Source organism: Canis lupus, chromosome 6, assembly GCF_003254725.2.
Source record: "Canis lupus dingo isolate Sandy chromosome 6, ASM325472v2, whole genome shotgun sequence".
NCBI classification, from domain to species: Eukaryota; Metazoa; Chordata; class Mammalia; order Carnivora; family Canidae; genus Canis; species Canis lupus.
In genome coordinates this window covers 70,066,524-70,082,420 of record NC_064248.1, presented here as the reverse complement: position 1 = coordinate 70,082,420, position 15,897 = coordinate 70,066,524, and the positions used below count along the sequence as shown (strand labels likewise).

At 37.7% G+C, this 15,897-nt stretch overlaps 1 protein-coding gene across 5 annotated transcripts in view; it reads left to right on the top strand.

Annotated features, from left to right (window-relative positions):
- The window catches only part of ST6GALNAC3 (ST6 N-acetylgalactosaminide alpha-2,6-sialyltransferase 3), a 523,767-nt gene that overhangs the window by 324,948 nt on the left and 182,922 nt on the right, over positions 1 to 15,897 (top strand). For 4 of the 5 annotated variants that reach the window (XM_025417950.3, XM_025417949.3, XM_035717863.2 and 1 more), the window contains exon 3: positions 3,337 to 3,746. In XM_025417950.3, coding sequence (XP_025273735.1) covers positions 3,337 to 3,746 — 410 coding nt within the window. Of the gene's footprint in view, positions 1 to 3,336; positions 3,747 to 4,298; positions 4,321 to 15,897 lie in introns of all 5 variants that reach the window. The other variant, XM_035717861.2, reaches the window with a different exon arrangement.

Sequence of the window (15,897 nt, the reverse complement as noted above, 5' to 3'; positions counted from 1 at the left end):
ATTCTTCTTTTTAACATTGAACGGGAACGTTTGTCCATCTAGCATATTTCACAGGTGCGCAATAAAAACTAAATGAAGTAAAGCTAGATTAGCCTAGTAACTGCTAGCATCCAAAATGCAGTTGGAAAAACAAGGATGTTGATTAAAGCAATTTTTATAACAGAAAAAAATCAGATAATAGCCAAATGCCCAGCAGAAGGCAAGTAGGTACATTATGGTATGTCCACATAATGGAATATTGAATCAGCATTAAAAGTATCTCTAAGAGAGGTGCCTGGGTGGCTCAGTTGGTTAAGTGTCTGACTCTTGGTTTTGGTTCAGGTCACGATCTCCTGGGTCCTGGGATTGAGCCCCACCTTGCACTCTGGGCTCAGGGGGAGTCTGCTTAAAGATTTTCTTCTCATTAAGCCCCTCTTCTATAAAACAGATAAATAAAACTTTAAAAAATACATCTCTAAGGACTGTTTGCATGGCACAGGAAATTTTAATGATGTGAAATTAATTGGAAAACCAAGGTTGCTAAATTTTGTAAATAGTTACTTCTCAACCTGTCTAATATATCTAGAAGGAGGAAAATACCATGAAATATTGTTGTCAAATGGTGGAAATAGGGAGAGTTTTAATTTTTTAGTCTATTTTTTTCAAGTTTTCCGCAATGAGCTCATATTGCTTCAATAATCAGGGTTGGGGGGGAGTGGTTTAAAGCAGTTTGAGTGGTTTTGTTATAACATTAGCTGTGGGAGGTCCGTGTTCAAGGCATTTCTAATCTAACAGAGCTGGAAATGAGCTTGTTTTCCTCTGCTGATCCTGCTCTTCCTAAAGGTTTTGCCTTCTCATTTAAAGCCAGGTCCAGTCTTCCAGTTGCTTAGACTAAAAATTTGAAGTTTTCCATAATTCCTCCCTGTATCTCAGGTCCCATAGTCCATCTTACTAGTCAGCCCAACAGGCTTTTTACCTTCTGAATTTGTTCAGCGCGTGGGCAGCATCTTGCTACCTCTTCTGCTACCCAACCATCATCTCTTGTCATGATTGTGGCAGTAGTCTGTTTGGGTTTCTACCCATTTCCCTTTTGTCAGTTTTCCCCACAGCAGCCAATGCTGTTAAAACATAACACAGATCAGCCACTTCCCTATTCAGAGCCTTCCGAAGGTCCCTGAGTAAAAGAGCCTATGAGATGTCTCTCTGGTCATCTCTCTGACTCCAGTACCCACTGGCTCTCCTCAATCAATGCTCTCCCAGGTCACACTGTGCTCCCTGTGTTCCTCTCCTACCATGGCATGTTTGCAGTGGCTTTTGGTTTTGCTTTGCAGAAATATGCACCCACGCCCCCCCCCCACCCTCCGCCCCGCCCCAAGTCCCCATTGCCAGCCCTCTTAGTTTCTTCAAGTCTTCCCTCAAATACCATTCCCCGCTCCTCCCAGGCCTTCTCTGATCACTCCACCAACACACACACCCATGCACACACATGCTTCCTTACCTCCTTCCTTGCTTTAATTTTCTCTGTTTAACACCTATCTTCATCTAACATTATTATATACTATGCTGATTTATTAATTTCCTTTTCCCCCCTCAGTGGAATGTAAGATCTATGAGGTCAGGGGTTTTTGCTTAAAACTTTCACAGCTGAATAATCCCCAACCCCAAGAATATGGCGCATTATTGTTGCTCAAACTACTTTGGATTCCTCCCATTGATAGGAAAGACATCTTGCTACAGTTGGGTGGTAATTATACAAGTGACTTTTCTGAGGTACCTTACTTCTCCATTTACCCACCTAAATTGAACCTGTTTGTATATTGATAGGTTTCTTTCAGATTGTGTTTCTCTTTCATCTAAATCAACAGTTCTCAACAAATTTGGGAAAGGCTATGTCTTCCCTAATACTAAGTTCAGTGTTCAGGCTCTTAATCAATTATTTTAATTCGATTGCTCTCATCTCCTAACTAAACCACTATATCCTGGGCTCCTATAGTAATCCAAGGACTTCTGGGAAATGGGATTAAAATGAAAAAGACAGACATTGATTCTTACAGAGTTTACTCTATAGTAGAAAGACACAATTAAACAATAAAATACAACATAACTAATAAAATGAGAGCAGTACCCAGTGTGAGAAGAACCAATGACCAATAGTCACAATAAAAATAGAGGATTGAATGTCAGATACAAAATGTGAAATTTCATAGAAGGAAGATGAGAAAGATATATATCAACAGAGTTCATCACTCCTTTATCTCTGTTTTAAAAGCTGGGGTGGCTTTTATCATGTAGGAGGAAAGTGGCAAAAGGAATTTATTTGGTTCTCCTGGGAGGAAGGAATGCAGGGAATAATGGAAAGAGCAATGGGTTTAGAGTTACCAGATCTAGATTTCAATCTATCATCTGCAAGTTGTGAGAGCTGGTGCTTAGCCTCTGTGAGTCTCTGTTACCTTATCGGTTTAAGACAAGAGGGAGGTGGTTAGACCAGCACTAGAGATTATCTCTGCACATCCCTTCCCGGAGTTCTTAAAAGAAGCCTTTCCATATCCATCTAAAATAGACATAAACACAAAGGCCAGTTAACATGGTGACACAGGGAATTTTTTAAGGATTTTTATAAAATTTTTGCCAGCCTGAGACTTGTCTTAGATAGTTCTTGTCTGAAAAAGATTTTCAGAACCTTGTGATTTGCTGAATTTTTCATAGTTTCATCAACTGCTACATATCTATTCATACATATAAGTAAAATACGGAATTGATGCCTGGATATATTCCCTTTGCATTTCTTTTTTTAGCCACCATCCTTATTAAAGATATCAAATCTTCCCCTATTGCCTTATTTCATTTGAAATTATGGTTTTGAATGAAAAGTCATTATTTAGAGTGGAAAATAAATGACTATTTTTTTCTATTTAATTTTAGACGAACACAAGGGGATAGAAATTAAAATTATTTCTTTTTTTTAAGATTTTATTTATTTATTCATGAGAGAGAGAGAGAGGCAGAGACACAGGCAGAGGGAGAAGCGGCTCTGTGCAGGGAGCCCGATGTGGGACTGGATCCCAGTACCCCGGAATCACGCCTTGGGCTGAAGGCAGGCCTTAAACCGCTGAGCCACCCAGGGATCCCCAATTATTTCTTAAAGTCTATATTCACTTTTTAAATGGGAGCATGTCCTAGCTTGAAAACCTGTGGTAGCTACTGTAGGATTGGTCCATATATTTCAAAAAATCCCGCATTCAGCTGCTACATGCAATATGTAATGTCTGGATTTCATTTTCTCAGAGGAACTTGTTTAAATAGCTGGAATTCACTAATTTACATGTCTCTCCCCCATCTTATTTCTCTGTTTTTCAGCCTTTGCAACTGGACTGTGACCTTTGCGCCATAGTGTCAAACTCAGGTCAGATGGTTGGCCAGAAGGTGGGGAATGAGATAGATCAGTCATCCTGCATTTGGAGAATGAACAATGCCCCCACCAAGGGCTATGAAGAAGATGTGGGCCGCATGACAATGATTCGAGTTGTGTCCCATACCAGCGTTCCTCTTTTGCTAAAAAACCCTGACTATTTTTTCAAGGAAGCAAATGCTACTATTTATGTCATTTGGGGCCCTTTCCGCAACATGAGGAAAGATGGCAATGGCATCGTTTACAACATGCTGAAAAAGACTGTTGACATCTACCCGAATGCCCAAATTTACGTGACTACAGAGAAGCGCATGAGTTACTGTGATGGCATTTTTAAGAAGGAAACTGGGAAAGACAGGTGAGTCCGCTGAGAGGCAGTCTCGTTGTCTTTTATGCTAGCTCCTTGCTGAGTTCTTTTGCCAGCTATCAAATGAACAGAGTTATTTTTCAAATTGATTGTTTTATGTTTTTTGACTATTATGATTACTTGACGAGCCAGCAACTAGGCCCCATTTATTCCACCTACACTACCTTCTGTTCTCTCCCTTTTGATTGGCTTCAGGATCCAAAAAATACTGGATGCTTCCCCAAGATATCTTTAGATTTGTTCTTATTTAGCTCAATTTGCTATTGGTTAAATTGGATGTTAGCCGAAAGGAAGTCTACACATTTCTGTTTTGAAACAGAAATGTTAAGGAACTTTAGGACCTCAACTCCTTTGGAAGTTATGGTAAAAATTTACCTGAGACTACAAAACTCAACAGGCTATTGATTCTCTAATAAGGCTGTGTAGCTTCTTGCATGCAAATAGGCCCTAAAATCGTGAGCACCATAACTTTGTATCTAACAGATATGTTGGTCTGTTCAGAATACCATATTGAAATTATGCATTACTGAAAATCATTAACAGTGTATTCTTGAAGAGAAATGAGGTATAAATACCATTCACTCAATTATCCAACAAACCAATTTGCATTTTTCATTACATTCTTTTTTTTTTTTTTTTGCTCCGTAGCCTTCTATAAACCACCCTTCCCACTTCCTTTTCTTGAGGCCCGCTCACCTCATTTTTCTCCTACTCCTTACATCTCCTATTTCCTCTCTCTGCTCCCTCTTATCCTCTTCATTCTCCCCTATGAATCTACTACCTACCATTTTTTCTTTCTTTTTAGAAAGATAACCAGTATATGGAAGAGAAGTAGATTATTAGTTCATATTTCCAGTTCTTTTTTTTTTTTTTTATATTTCCAGTTCTGATAAAGAACTGCTGAAGGAAAATATTGAAACTAAATTGCAAAGGTTTTAAGTAATGTGTAAATGGTACTAATTCATATAATACCATGGATAAATTGAGCATTGGCTGTAATTCCAATATTAACAATCAGATTTCCTCAAAATGTATGTCTTTCACTCTTCAATATCATCAAACCTAAAATTTTAACTACATTGGGGTATATGCTTGTGGGGGGAACATTTCTGATATCCGTGGGTGTAATTTGTGTGCTGATAATTATTTTAAAATTTTATCCGGACTAACTCTCCTATTGATAATATAGGCTGAATGTACCATTTTCTAATTCTGATTACTCAAAAAGCACAGCATCTAAGGAAATGCAAGACAGGAATCACCATAATGCTGGCCCTTTCCACAGTTAGAGTTCACAAGAAGAATCCCAATGGTTAGATTTGGATCAGTGTGTCATAAGCTGTCCAAAGAGATAGGCAGGAGAGATAAAGGAGTAGGCATGTAGCACAATTCTATATAAATATGACCATCTCAAAGGAAGGATTTGAAAATTTCTGGTCTCTCATTAGCCCAGAGCAATGCAATTAATTAGATATATTTGGTATTTCATTAGTCATAGTCAGCCCTCAGGGTATCCCCCAGTCATGCCTCTATGCCCTAGAATCATTTGGGGCTATCAGAGAAGAGCTCAGCATGCCGTATGCTCCTGTGTATTTATATCATGTTGGCTTTTGCTGTGAGCTTTCAATGAGACAGCACACTGTCACAGATGTGTGGATTGTATAGCAAGAATCAGGAGAGAATAGCTTTGGAGGATTCATTTTCCTACTGGCTATGATGAGGAAAGCTGTTTGTATGGTGAGGAAAAGCTTTCTTGATAAAATTAATTTGCAGGTATCATTCAGTTGGTAAAGTTACCAAAATAAAAGTAGAAGGGAAAAAAGCCAAATAGATTTTATAATGCTTCCTTCTGTTTTTCTCACCGAGTCTATTCATGTCTGCTTGCATCATGGAGTGCTGCAACCAAACTGAAAAAGACAAACTGTGCTAGTGTTTTAGAAATGAACAGAATGGATGGTTTTGGTAAAATCTGGTTGGATGACAAAAGGTTGTCCAAATGACCTCAAATGACTTGTTATCTGCTCTGTGATTTAGGTTTGTATCCTAACTTCAGCTGTGTGGATTTTATTGTCAAAGGATTTCCCATAGTGATCTAACATTCATTGCCAAATTTCAAAGAAGAATATTTTTTAACTTTTTATAAAGGAAAATGTCAAAATTATAAAGTAGAGAAAGTAGTGGTGTAATGAACCTCTGTATACTCACTATTTGGGATGAATAATTATTAACTCATGGCCAATATTGTTTCATCCATATCCCTATACATTTTCTCCCTCCCCAAGAGTTATTTTTTTCCCAAGAGTTATTTTGAAGCAAATGCCAGACAACGTATTATTTCATTCATTAACATTTTAGCATGTATCTCTAGAAGATAAAGATTCTTAAAAATAAACACAATGTCATTGTCCTACATAAAACTCAGCAATATTTCTTTAATAACATTTTATTGTTTTCAAATTTCTCCAATAACCCTTTTAATATCTTAAAATTTTAATTCGAATTAGGATTAGCATTAAGAACCACACATTGCTCAAATCAGGATTAATGTGAGGTGTATACATTACAATTAATGGATACGTCTTCATATTTCTCTTAACCTGTATCTTTCCTTCCTCTATATTATTGAAAAGAAAACTAGTGATTTGGCCAATAGAGTATTCCATAATCTAATTGTCCTAATTGTACCCCCTGATGTTTTCCGTTCATTGATATTTCTTATTGAGGCTTTATTGGATTCAGGTCATATTGCTTCTTACCAAGACCATTCGGTGATACTTCTATCAGCAGGAATACTGTCTAGTTTTCTCTTTTTATGTTAGTAATCATTAATGATCATTGTCTAGATCCAATAATTCATTAGAGATTGCAAAATAGTGATATTTCATCATTTTTTCATTTATATCAGCTGAAACTTTATAAGCAGAAACTTACCGTCATTAACTATTTTTTTTTAACCAGAGATAAAGATAGTACCAATCCTTTTTTCTTTATCAAGTCTAAGGCACTGGTTTCCTAGCATCCTCCAAAAGTGACCAGTAAGTTTATTATTATTAATATTTACATATTGACATATTTAACCATATTTGAAATATTTCAACCTATTAGAATTATGCCTTTATGCTCAAAGTGTCCTATTTGTGCTATTGGACCCTCTTCAAATTAGTTTTAGAGTTCTTTTGATGTTGCCTTTAGTAACTTTGGATAGCATCTTTGATTCCTGTTGTTATAGGATGACTTAGGCTCTTCTTGTACATAGTCTGATGCAAACCTGGGATCCAGACATTTCTCCAAAGATCTTCGCTCCTATTAGTATTTAAGACAGCATAATCTTGGTGCTACAGGTGCTCATTTCTACTAGGTTTGTCTTTGTTTCCTGGTCCTTTCACTGGACACAGCTAGTATAGAAATCATATATACTCTATATTTTGTTCAAAGGTAAAATCATTATGAGTTTGAACTGAAACTTCCAGTTCAGATTCAAGGCTACCAAGTTTTAATTTTACCTCATGTATCTTACAGGTGTTTCTCCTTTTTGCCATATTGGCAATCACAAGTCTAGAGTTTTATCCCACAGCGTACACACAACAATCTTAGAATGACATCACAACCAGCAATATTATTACTGTCAGCATTTTAAGATTATTTTACATCAAAGAAGACATTTTAATGGCAAGCATTCATGTGGGTCCACACTCACAACGGGTGTGTTGGTTGTATCCTAACAGAAATTTTAAATATTTTTCTCCTGGGGCACCTGGGTGGCTCAGTTGGTTAAGCATCCAACTCTTGATTTCAGCTCAGGTCATGATCTCAAGGTTGTGAGATCAAGCTCCATGTGGGGCTCCATGCTCAGGGAGGAGTCTGCTTGGGATTCTTCTTTTTCTCCTCCTAATTCTCTCTGCCCCCTCCCTACTCATGCACTCTCTCTGTCTCTCAAATAAATATTTTAATAAGATATTTAATAAGTGAATATTTTAAATATTTTAATAAATCATGAAATTAATAAATAATTACACACACACACACACACACACATACATATATACATACTTTTTTTTTTCTCCTAAGGGAATAGGAGTATTTCTGGTGGATATACCATTGGTGACATGAGTAAGTAAGGAAAAAAGGACATCCATTTAATTTGACTTTTGCTACTTTGATTGATTTGCCTGAACTTACTAGAACTTTTTAGCAAGTGTTAGTTTTCATCATCAGGTTTTTAATGAAGAAGTTATGTCACCATTATGATGTATTATTTATAGAATTAAAAAAATTGTGTCTCTAGTAGTTCCAATGAACCATGGTAGGAAAATAACTATATGAACTTTTCTCAAATGAGCTCCTAGGTTACATCTTCAAACTGTCAAAATCCTTTTAAGAAGTATAAACCCCTCTCCCATTTAAGGCGAGCACCTTTTCATTTTTTCCAGTGCTTTTCATTGTCTTAAGGAATTCTTCATTGAGGAAGCTTGAAGTAGTAAAAGAAATGTATGTAGTGTTAAATTTCCTAGAATGAACTTAGATCAACTCATAAGCATATTGGAATACTTTTTCAAACCAAATGAAATTTAATTTGCTTTCTTATCAGTTACTGACTAAAATTATTTGGCTTGCCAATTAGAAAGAGTGACCTTGTAGGAACGGCTGAGAGAACAAGAAGAGAAGACAGTTTGTCCTTTCTCCCTTCATCCTCTGGGGCCCAGTTTTCTCTGGAATTTTAGGTCTTTGGACAGCAGCACCTTTATATTTTCACTTAACCAGATATTTTTCTGGGAAATAACCTTCAACAAACCAGAAAGCATTGGAATGAAAGGTCTTATATTCAAAATAATCTGGACCAAAATGGATCTTTCCTCCCCGCCCTTTGAATGATTGGTATGCATAAATAATATTAGCCCAGTGACATTTACACATTTGCATTAATACATCTTAAGACTGAAATACCCTGGAGGTGATATAGGGCTGACAGTGGCACATGGCACCACACTCAACATCTGAAGAATGTGATTAGGTGCCTGGCCAGGTACCGAAGCAAGATGAATGTGAATTCTCCTAGAGAAGCAACAGAGAGCCAATGTGAGATATTCTTCTTACCTATAGGCAGGTGGGCGGTTGCAGCTTGCCTCCCACTTTAGAAATACATTGGCAAATGCAAGCACATTATTTAATTAAGTAATAATTGAGAAAGCTATAGACCCCATTAAAAACGCAAAGCTAATTTAAGGCTGATAAAGGGCCCTGAGCTGCCCTAAATAGGTCTTAATTAGCTGGCACCAATGTGGCTCCGCCTTCAGGGATGGATGAAATTAATGAAAGCTAGCAGCAAATAGATCAATGTTTCAAGATGTTACTGCCTCAGGTACAGAGGATGAGAAGGGAGGGAGTTCCTTTTAAGGGTCATTTAGGAAATTGGGTGCACAAAAGTCACTTTCAGAAGACACTGTCAACATGGCAAACTGATTCATAAATATCAAGATGGCTGCATGTTTAATATTTGCCAGCATGCTCCATCCATTCCCCCTCCATGCTAAGGAGGGAAAAAGAAATCAGTGAAGCGTCATTTCTCACTGCCTTCTGTTGGAGACAGGTTTGTCATCTGGCATGTTTTTAAGTACAGCCTGGGTTTTGCTATTTCAGCTTGGCCATTTTGAAAGTTTCTTATGCTGCCATGTGATCGACTTTAAGGATTAAGTTGGCTCATGTCCCGTAGGTTTGCAAATCCTTTATGGTTTCTAGAGTTAGAAGAAGTTTCAAGCCTCCTCAGCCTGAGAATTTGGGAACTCTCTGGGAGGCCCCTCTGTTGGGTTACAAGGCAGATAAGCTGCCTCAACAAAAGGACGGCAGCAAGGCACAGGGGCAAAAACCCAACCAAAATAGAACAAAACTCTGCACCAGAGTCAGCCTCAAGGCACATTTTGAAATGCGCCTAACTTACCCAAACTAGGACTATTATTCTATCTGGACCCTGCAAACAGAGATGTTTAGTTCTTTGGAACTCAGAATAGAGGCAGAACTCTAGGAAATCCTGGAACAACAGAAAATAGTTAAAGTGGAGAAATTCTTGGGTTGAAAGGCAGGACAGAGTATTAAAAACAGTGTTTTCCTTTTCCTTTTTTTTTTTTTTTTCCCTATTTGAAGATGGTCTTTGCAAATATGGCATCTCAGCACTTTTTCAAGAGCAACGTTGACACACCTCTGTTAAAATGAATTAATGTTCCCATCCCAGCTGATATATTTGGCAGGAACAAGAAGTTCACATAGCCGTCATGGGCAGACCCATAGGACTCCTGAGTCAAAAAGCATACTGAGGCATCTAGGGCTGAGTTTTCATGCTAACAAGCACTGGGAAACAAGGGACTTCGTTTTTTCCCATTATTCATGATGGCATCGAATGACCTACATTCGGCCTTCCTCTATAATACACACGGGCTGGAAATTAAAAACTCAATAAAAAAGAGGGAAGAATCTATTTTAATAATGGGAGAAGGGAAGGGATGTCTATAATTTATCAAGCTATCAGTACCAACCTGCCACGTGCTTAAAAACATACACATGTGTGCACGCACACCCACCGGGTTAAAGACCATGATGCATTTGACAGGACAGCTTAGTTGAGGATTAATAGAAGAGAAACCCAGCTAAGATTCAGTGACCACATTTTTAAAAGGAAAGCTGTTCTGACTACTGGTAGTTGTAGAAATCAAGACTTGGAACCAGTCTACCTCGGGAAATAAGTCCTCCTGGGCCTTAGGATATGAGTTGACAGCCTAGCTAGATGCATAGCTAGATTATACTGTATAGAAAGAAGTCCCGACAGACACTTAACGCTGAATGACAGACACTTATGCTGAACGTTCCCTCAGCATGAAGGCTTTTGAAGGCCACAAAGAGTGTGAAACTCAAAGACAAATAGGCCTTAAATTAGAAGCCTCATTAGAATATATCTACACTTTTAAACTTTGCAAAGGCTTTGAAGATTTTTAACTTCTGTCTGTTTGTTCATTTACAGTCAGGGGATGCATCTCTTAAACTGGTTTACTTCCTTCCTTCCTTCTGTATTTTGGATTTTTGCTCTCCTTTTGATTTTTAATTTCAGCCATCCCCATCTCTCTTCAAGGTGAGGATAAAATCAAGAAAATGAAGAATGGTTTATACACTTGCCCATAAGAAAACGTATGAACCAGGAGCAGTCTCTTTCCTTTCTCCTCAATGGTTGCATGGCCTTGACTTCTAAGTCAAAGTTGGTTGTTTTGAGACTTTTCATGCTCTATTGGATCCATCTGGATTACTAGATTTTTAATTGCTCAGACAACCATTTCAAAGGAATGATCGTATCTGAGATGTTGTAGGGGCTCTACAAGTGTCTGCTGAAATTGAATTTTTTGCTTCTCTGAAAACAAAAATGAGAGACCTCTTATCGGGTATGGTATTATTGACCTTCTAAATGGACTTCCCTCCTTGGCTCTTTGTCTCACTAAAGAATGGGTCTTCTAGATCAATACAATACTTTTCTTTCTCTCTTTCTTTTTTAACATAGTACTTTTGAACTTTAAGGTGCATATAGTCACCTGCTGATTCAGGTGAGAATGGAGGCTGATAATTTACATTTTGAACAAGTTTCCAGGCCAGGCCACTACTGTTAACCTGCAGATCTTGCTTCCAATTGTGCTACTTTGGATCACTTTGATTGAAGGGACAAGACAACATTACATTGTTCCTTGAGCCAGGGAAATACGTAGGTGAAGGATAGCTATTTTCCCAGATAGCTTGGTAAGCTGCTTATAGCTGAATCCCAGTTTTGTGACTGCTTTGTTCCTGGCCGATTAAGCATGGCGCCCATCTTAAGCTGCACCTTAATCTTAAGAATTCAGCAAGAATTATTTATCTGACCTCATTGGGTTTATTTGTCCATTTCCCTCACTGATGACACACTTCTTAAGGACAGGGACTGTGCACATCTCCATTTTATTCTCCGACCTACCATAGTAGGTGGTTTGCCACCAAAATACCAGAGGAGTTGTTTTCACTCACCTTCTTTCAGCCAAATGGCCCACAAATATTTCAGGCTTCCTTGAAATGACCTCAGCAAATAACTCATTTTCTTTCTTTTGTCATCAGCACTACCACTGGTCCAGGCTGGGGCCTTCTTTGCCCCTCACATGGTAACTGCTAACACAGCCTTGACTCTGTGGCTTGACAGAGATTGTTGCCTCTGCCTACATCATACTTCCTCCCATCACCGTGCACACAAGTGCATCCTTCATGAGCAAATCAAATGTTACCTCTTCCGTGCAGCCTTTTACAGTATCTCTAATTAGAACTTATATTATCTCCTCTGAAAATCCAGAGCATTTGGACTTTAAAAATGGAAGTCACCACTGTTTACCATGCATTATCACCATTAATGTCCGATCTCTTCAGGTAGTCTGTAAACTCTTTGAGGGAATATCAGCTCTTTTAAAGTTGTTTCCCTAGCCCCTGATACGTTTGACTCTAATAGGTATTCAGTAAACATCTGATGGGCAAATGAATAAACAGATGAGCAAATGAGTGAAAAAAATAATATTGGATAGTTTTGTTTTTTTTTTTTTAAGTTTATAAGTCCCGTTGCCACTCGTTGAAATGCTTGTGAATTTCCAAACACTTTCCTTCAGTATATAGGGGTCACTGTAAAACGAATGAGGCAAGTTCTAGGATTGTCTTTTGATAGAAAAGTTTCCACAGTTCTATTCAGACAAACCACCCCTTGCTTTACCTTACCCAAAGGTTGGCAAATCTATTACCTTCTCTAGGGACTTTGTGACTGGGCACTGGGTTTTTAATAAGTCACTGACAGAGCCATTCTTCAAATACAGGTTTCCATTTTAGTTTCATGTCAATGGCAAAGCAGGTTGTGAGACTTCACTCACAATTCCGTTAGCTGTCAGTTGCCTGGTGAAAAAACAGTTGCTAATACCCAAACCCAAGGTTATGCTCTCGGGCTCTAGGAAGCAAATACAACAACCATCCCAGAAGGCAGAGAACAAAAGACCCAAGTAAAGGAGAACTGATCACTACCCAGCTTTATCTTCTAATTATCTCCCATAGAACATTTTTTTTCTTTGATAACAAAGAAAGCGAATTGCCTTCGTGAAAATTCTTTTTACAAACGTCATGATGCACATAAAAGAAAAAAAAAAAAAAAGACAGTAGCAGTATCTTCCAACCCACTGCATAAATGGTTGGTGAATTTGTACATGGATTTAGAGGAAAATTAATGAAAGTGTTTTGACATAATTTAGATCTTGTCACTCTTCCACTCAAAACCTTGGGATAGCTTCCTGTTTCCCTTAGAGTAAAGCCACAAGTTTTTCCAGTGATTTATCATTACTTTCAGGGTGATCTGGTCCCTTGTTGCCTCACTGATTTTCATTTATTAAACTTCCCTCGTGCTCACTCTGCTCCAGGCTCACAGACTTCCTAGCTGCACTTCAAACATAGTAGGCATGCTCCCTCCTTCAGCCTCTGCTTTAGCCTTCTGCTGGACCTCCCTTCCTCCCCACATCATGCATGATTCACTTCATCATCTCCTATCAAGGCTTTGCTCATTCGTCTCCTACTCAATACATCTAACATGATGTCACTTAAGATTGAAATTCCACTTCCCATAACCAACATTCCTACTTGTCCTTACCTTGTTCCAATTCCCGTCCCCCACCCCGTAGCATTGTTTCTCTTCTAACTAACATTCTGTGTAATAAGCTTCTTTTATTTTGTTTGTTGTTTGTCTGACGCTCCCATAAGATATACATTTCTTAAGCCTGGGATGGTTGTCTGTTTTTGTCATTGATAAATCCCAAAACACCTAGGATAGTGTATGGCAGCGAATACACATTTAATTATGTGCTAGATGAATAACCAAGAGAATGGGAAAACAATTAAATAAATAAAAGATTGAGGCAAACTTGCAAAATTTGTCTCAAGGGCCTACCAAAGGAGCTTAAGAAGAAGAAAATACATATGTTCAGAAACTATGCAATTAAGGTAGGAGGAAGGCAATTTGTTGTTCTACAAATGGTTGGTAGGATGATGACTCTCTATTCAAAGTGATCATTATGTCACTCAAGGAATGGTCTGACTTGTTTTTTATTAGTTAGCACATGGTCCAGTTATTTAAACAGAATTGACCAAATTAGCTCATTTCTTTAGTACACAGCAGAATCAGCAATGCTTCGACTCTCACTTGGTTTAGCAGAAAGATGGGTCCTAAATGTGGGCCAACATCAGAATCACCCAGAGGGCTGGTTAAAACAGGTTGGTAGACCCATCCTGAGAGTTTCTTGAGTTGTTGTTTTGAGGGGCAAGGCCATAGATTTTGTGTTTCTAACACATTCCCAGGTAATACCATTGCTGTTCTCCTAGGACAACACTTTGAGAATAACTGTGGTAGGGAAGGACCCTAAGATATCAGGAATTATATTCAATTCTTTTGAAAACATTTGGTCCTATAATCTTTATACTACTAGTGTGGAATTATGTGAACACCTAAAGTTATTTTTATTATGATATTTTTAATGGTGAGAATTTTTTAATCTCCTGGAAAAATCCAACTACAACTCTGTCGTTTTATTTTTCACTTTCTTAAGATCTTGCTCCTCTGTAATCATGCCAGATGGTGCTGCTCATTAGCTTATGAGGAAAGGATGCTTTATCATTCTAGACAGAAAGACAAATCATTCTGTTCTCTGACTTTGAGTCAAGAATCAACATTTGGGTGTATGCTCAACCTACTATTTGCTTTACAATTTTGCTCATTAGGTATTTATTACCCCGACAATATATGAGCTAGTCATTATCCCTCTGTCAAGTATTTCTTTCAAATTATATTCATTTAAAGTTCATATCAGCACTGTTTGACAACTGCCATCCTCACAGCATTACCTCCACTAATATGTAATTTCTCTTTTGCCCAAATTATCTGGGTGAGGTGGTTATCTAGGAAATATATCCATAAAATTAAGATACTGGATAATATTCCATTCTCTGACTTACTATGTTCTAAATGGATAAGTGGGGCAATTGATATTGCTGATTTATGAAAAACAATAAAACTTGAGGGAGAAGTAACATTATGACCAAAATCATTGTATTCTTTTCATTTATTGTACGCTTTTCTCATGAAGAAAGCAGGGTGAGGAAAGCATATGATTTAAAGAAAAGTGCTAAAAAAATAAATAAAATGAAACCTCAGGTATTTTGTGAGGCCCTGGCAAGGTGGGTGGGGACCCTCTTACCATGTGAAGTGGAGAACTAGTTAGAATTCAAGATCTAAAAAAATTAATATGTTTGAGATATTAAATTTTTGAAGGAAAAAATTTATAATTTTCACTAAAATGATAATTAAAATTATTATTAGAGAACTCTTGCAAAGACATATGATAGGCACATGTGTGACAGTTTCCTGGTATGAACAGTTTCTTATCCCCAAGAATGCTTCCCTATTCCATGGCAATATTGAATATGTCAAATTTTCTTGCACTTTGCTGAGTGGAGAGTAGGAAAAAGAGAAGGGAATATAGTCGAAGACTTCTGGGAGGGGTTGCCAATCTGTCTTAATTCTAGTTGACAGTAGATATTTGACCATTGAATACCTACCTTCTTTTTTAAGACCTAAGTCTTTCTTAACTAAGATGCTAATATCCTTGTGATGAAACGAGTATTCCACAGCCCATGTGTATCAGCGTGGAGGGGCAAGAGCTCTGAAAGTAAATGCAAAACAAAACAAGATTGCTGCTTCAAGGTGACCTTTTCACTACCTATTCTGTATTTCTATTGTGTTATGTAGTCCTTAACAAATATAGTCATGTTTACTTAGGAGGGCATTATATCTTTTTCCATGGATGGAGCAAATTTCACTTATGTTTTTTCAGTTATAATTAACTTGCCCTTTCCGTCCTCTTTTGTCTTTACTTTGCTCACAACTCATCTGATAGTTCACCGTCCCACCTTGATCAGAAGATAAGATGCTTCCAAAGACTGAACCATTGGCAACTTTGTCACCTGGAAAGAATTACATAAAATATGTTAAAAACAGAAATGACTGTGTAACTGGTTCATCATATTTTCCTTAGCAGGTGGATTCTTGGTGGGCAGAGAGTGTGTT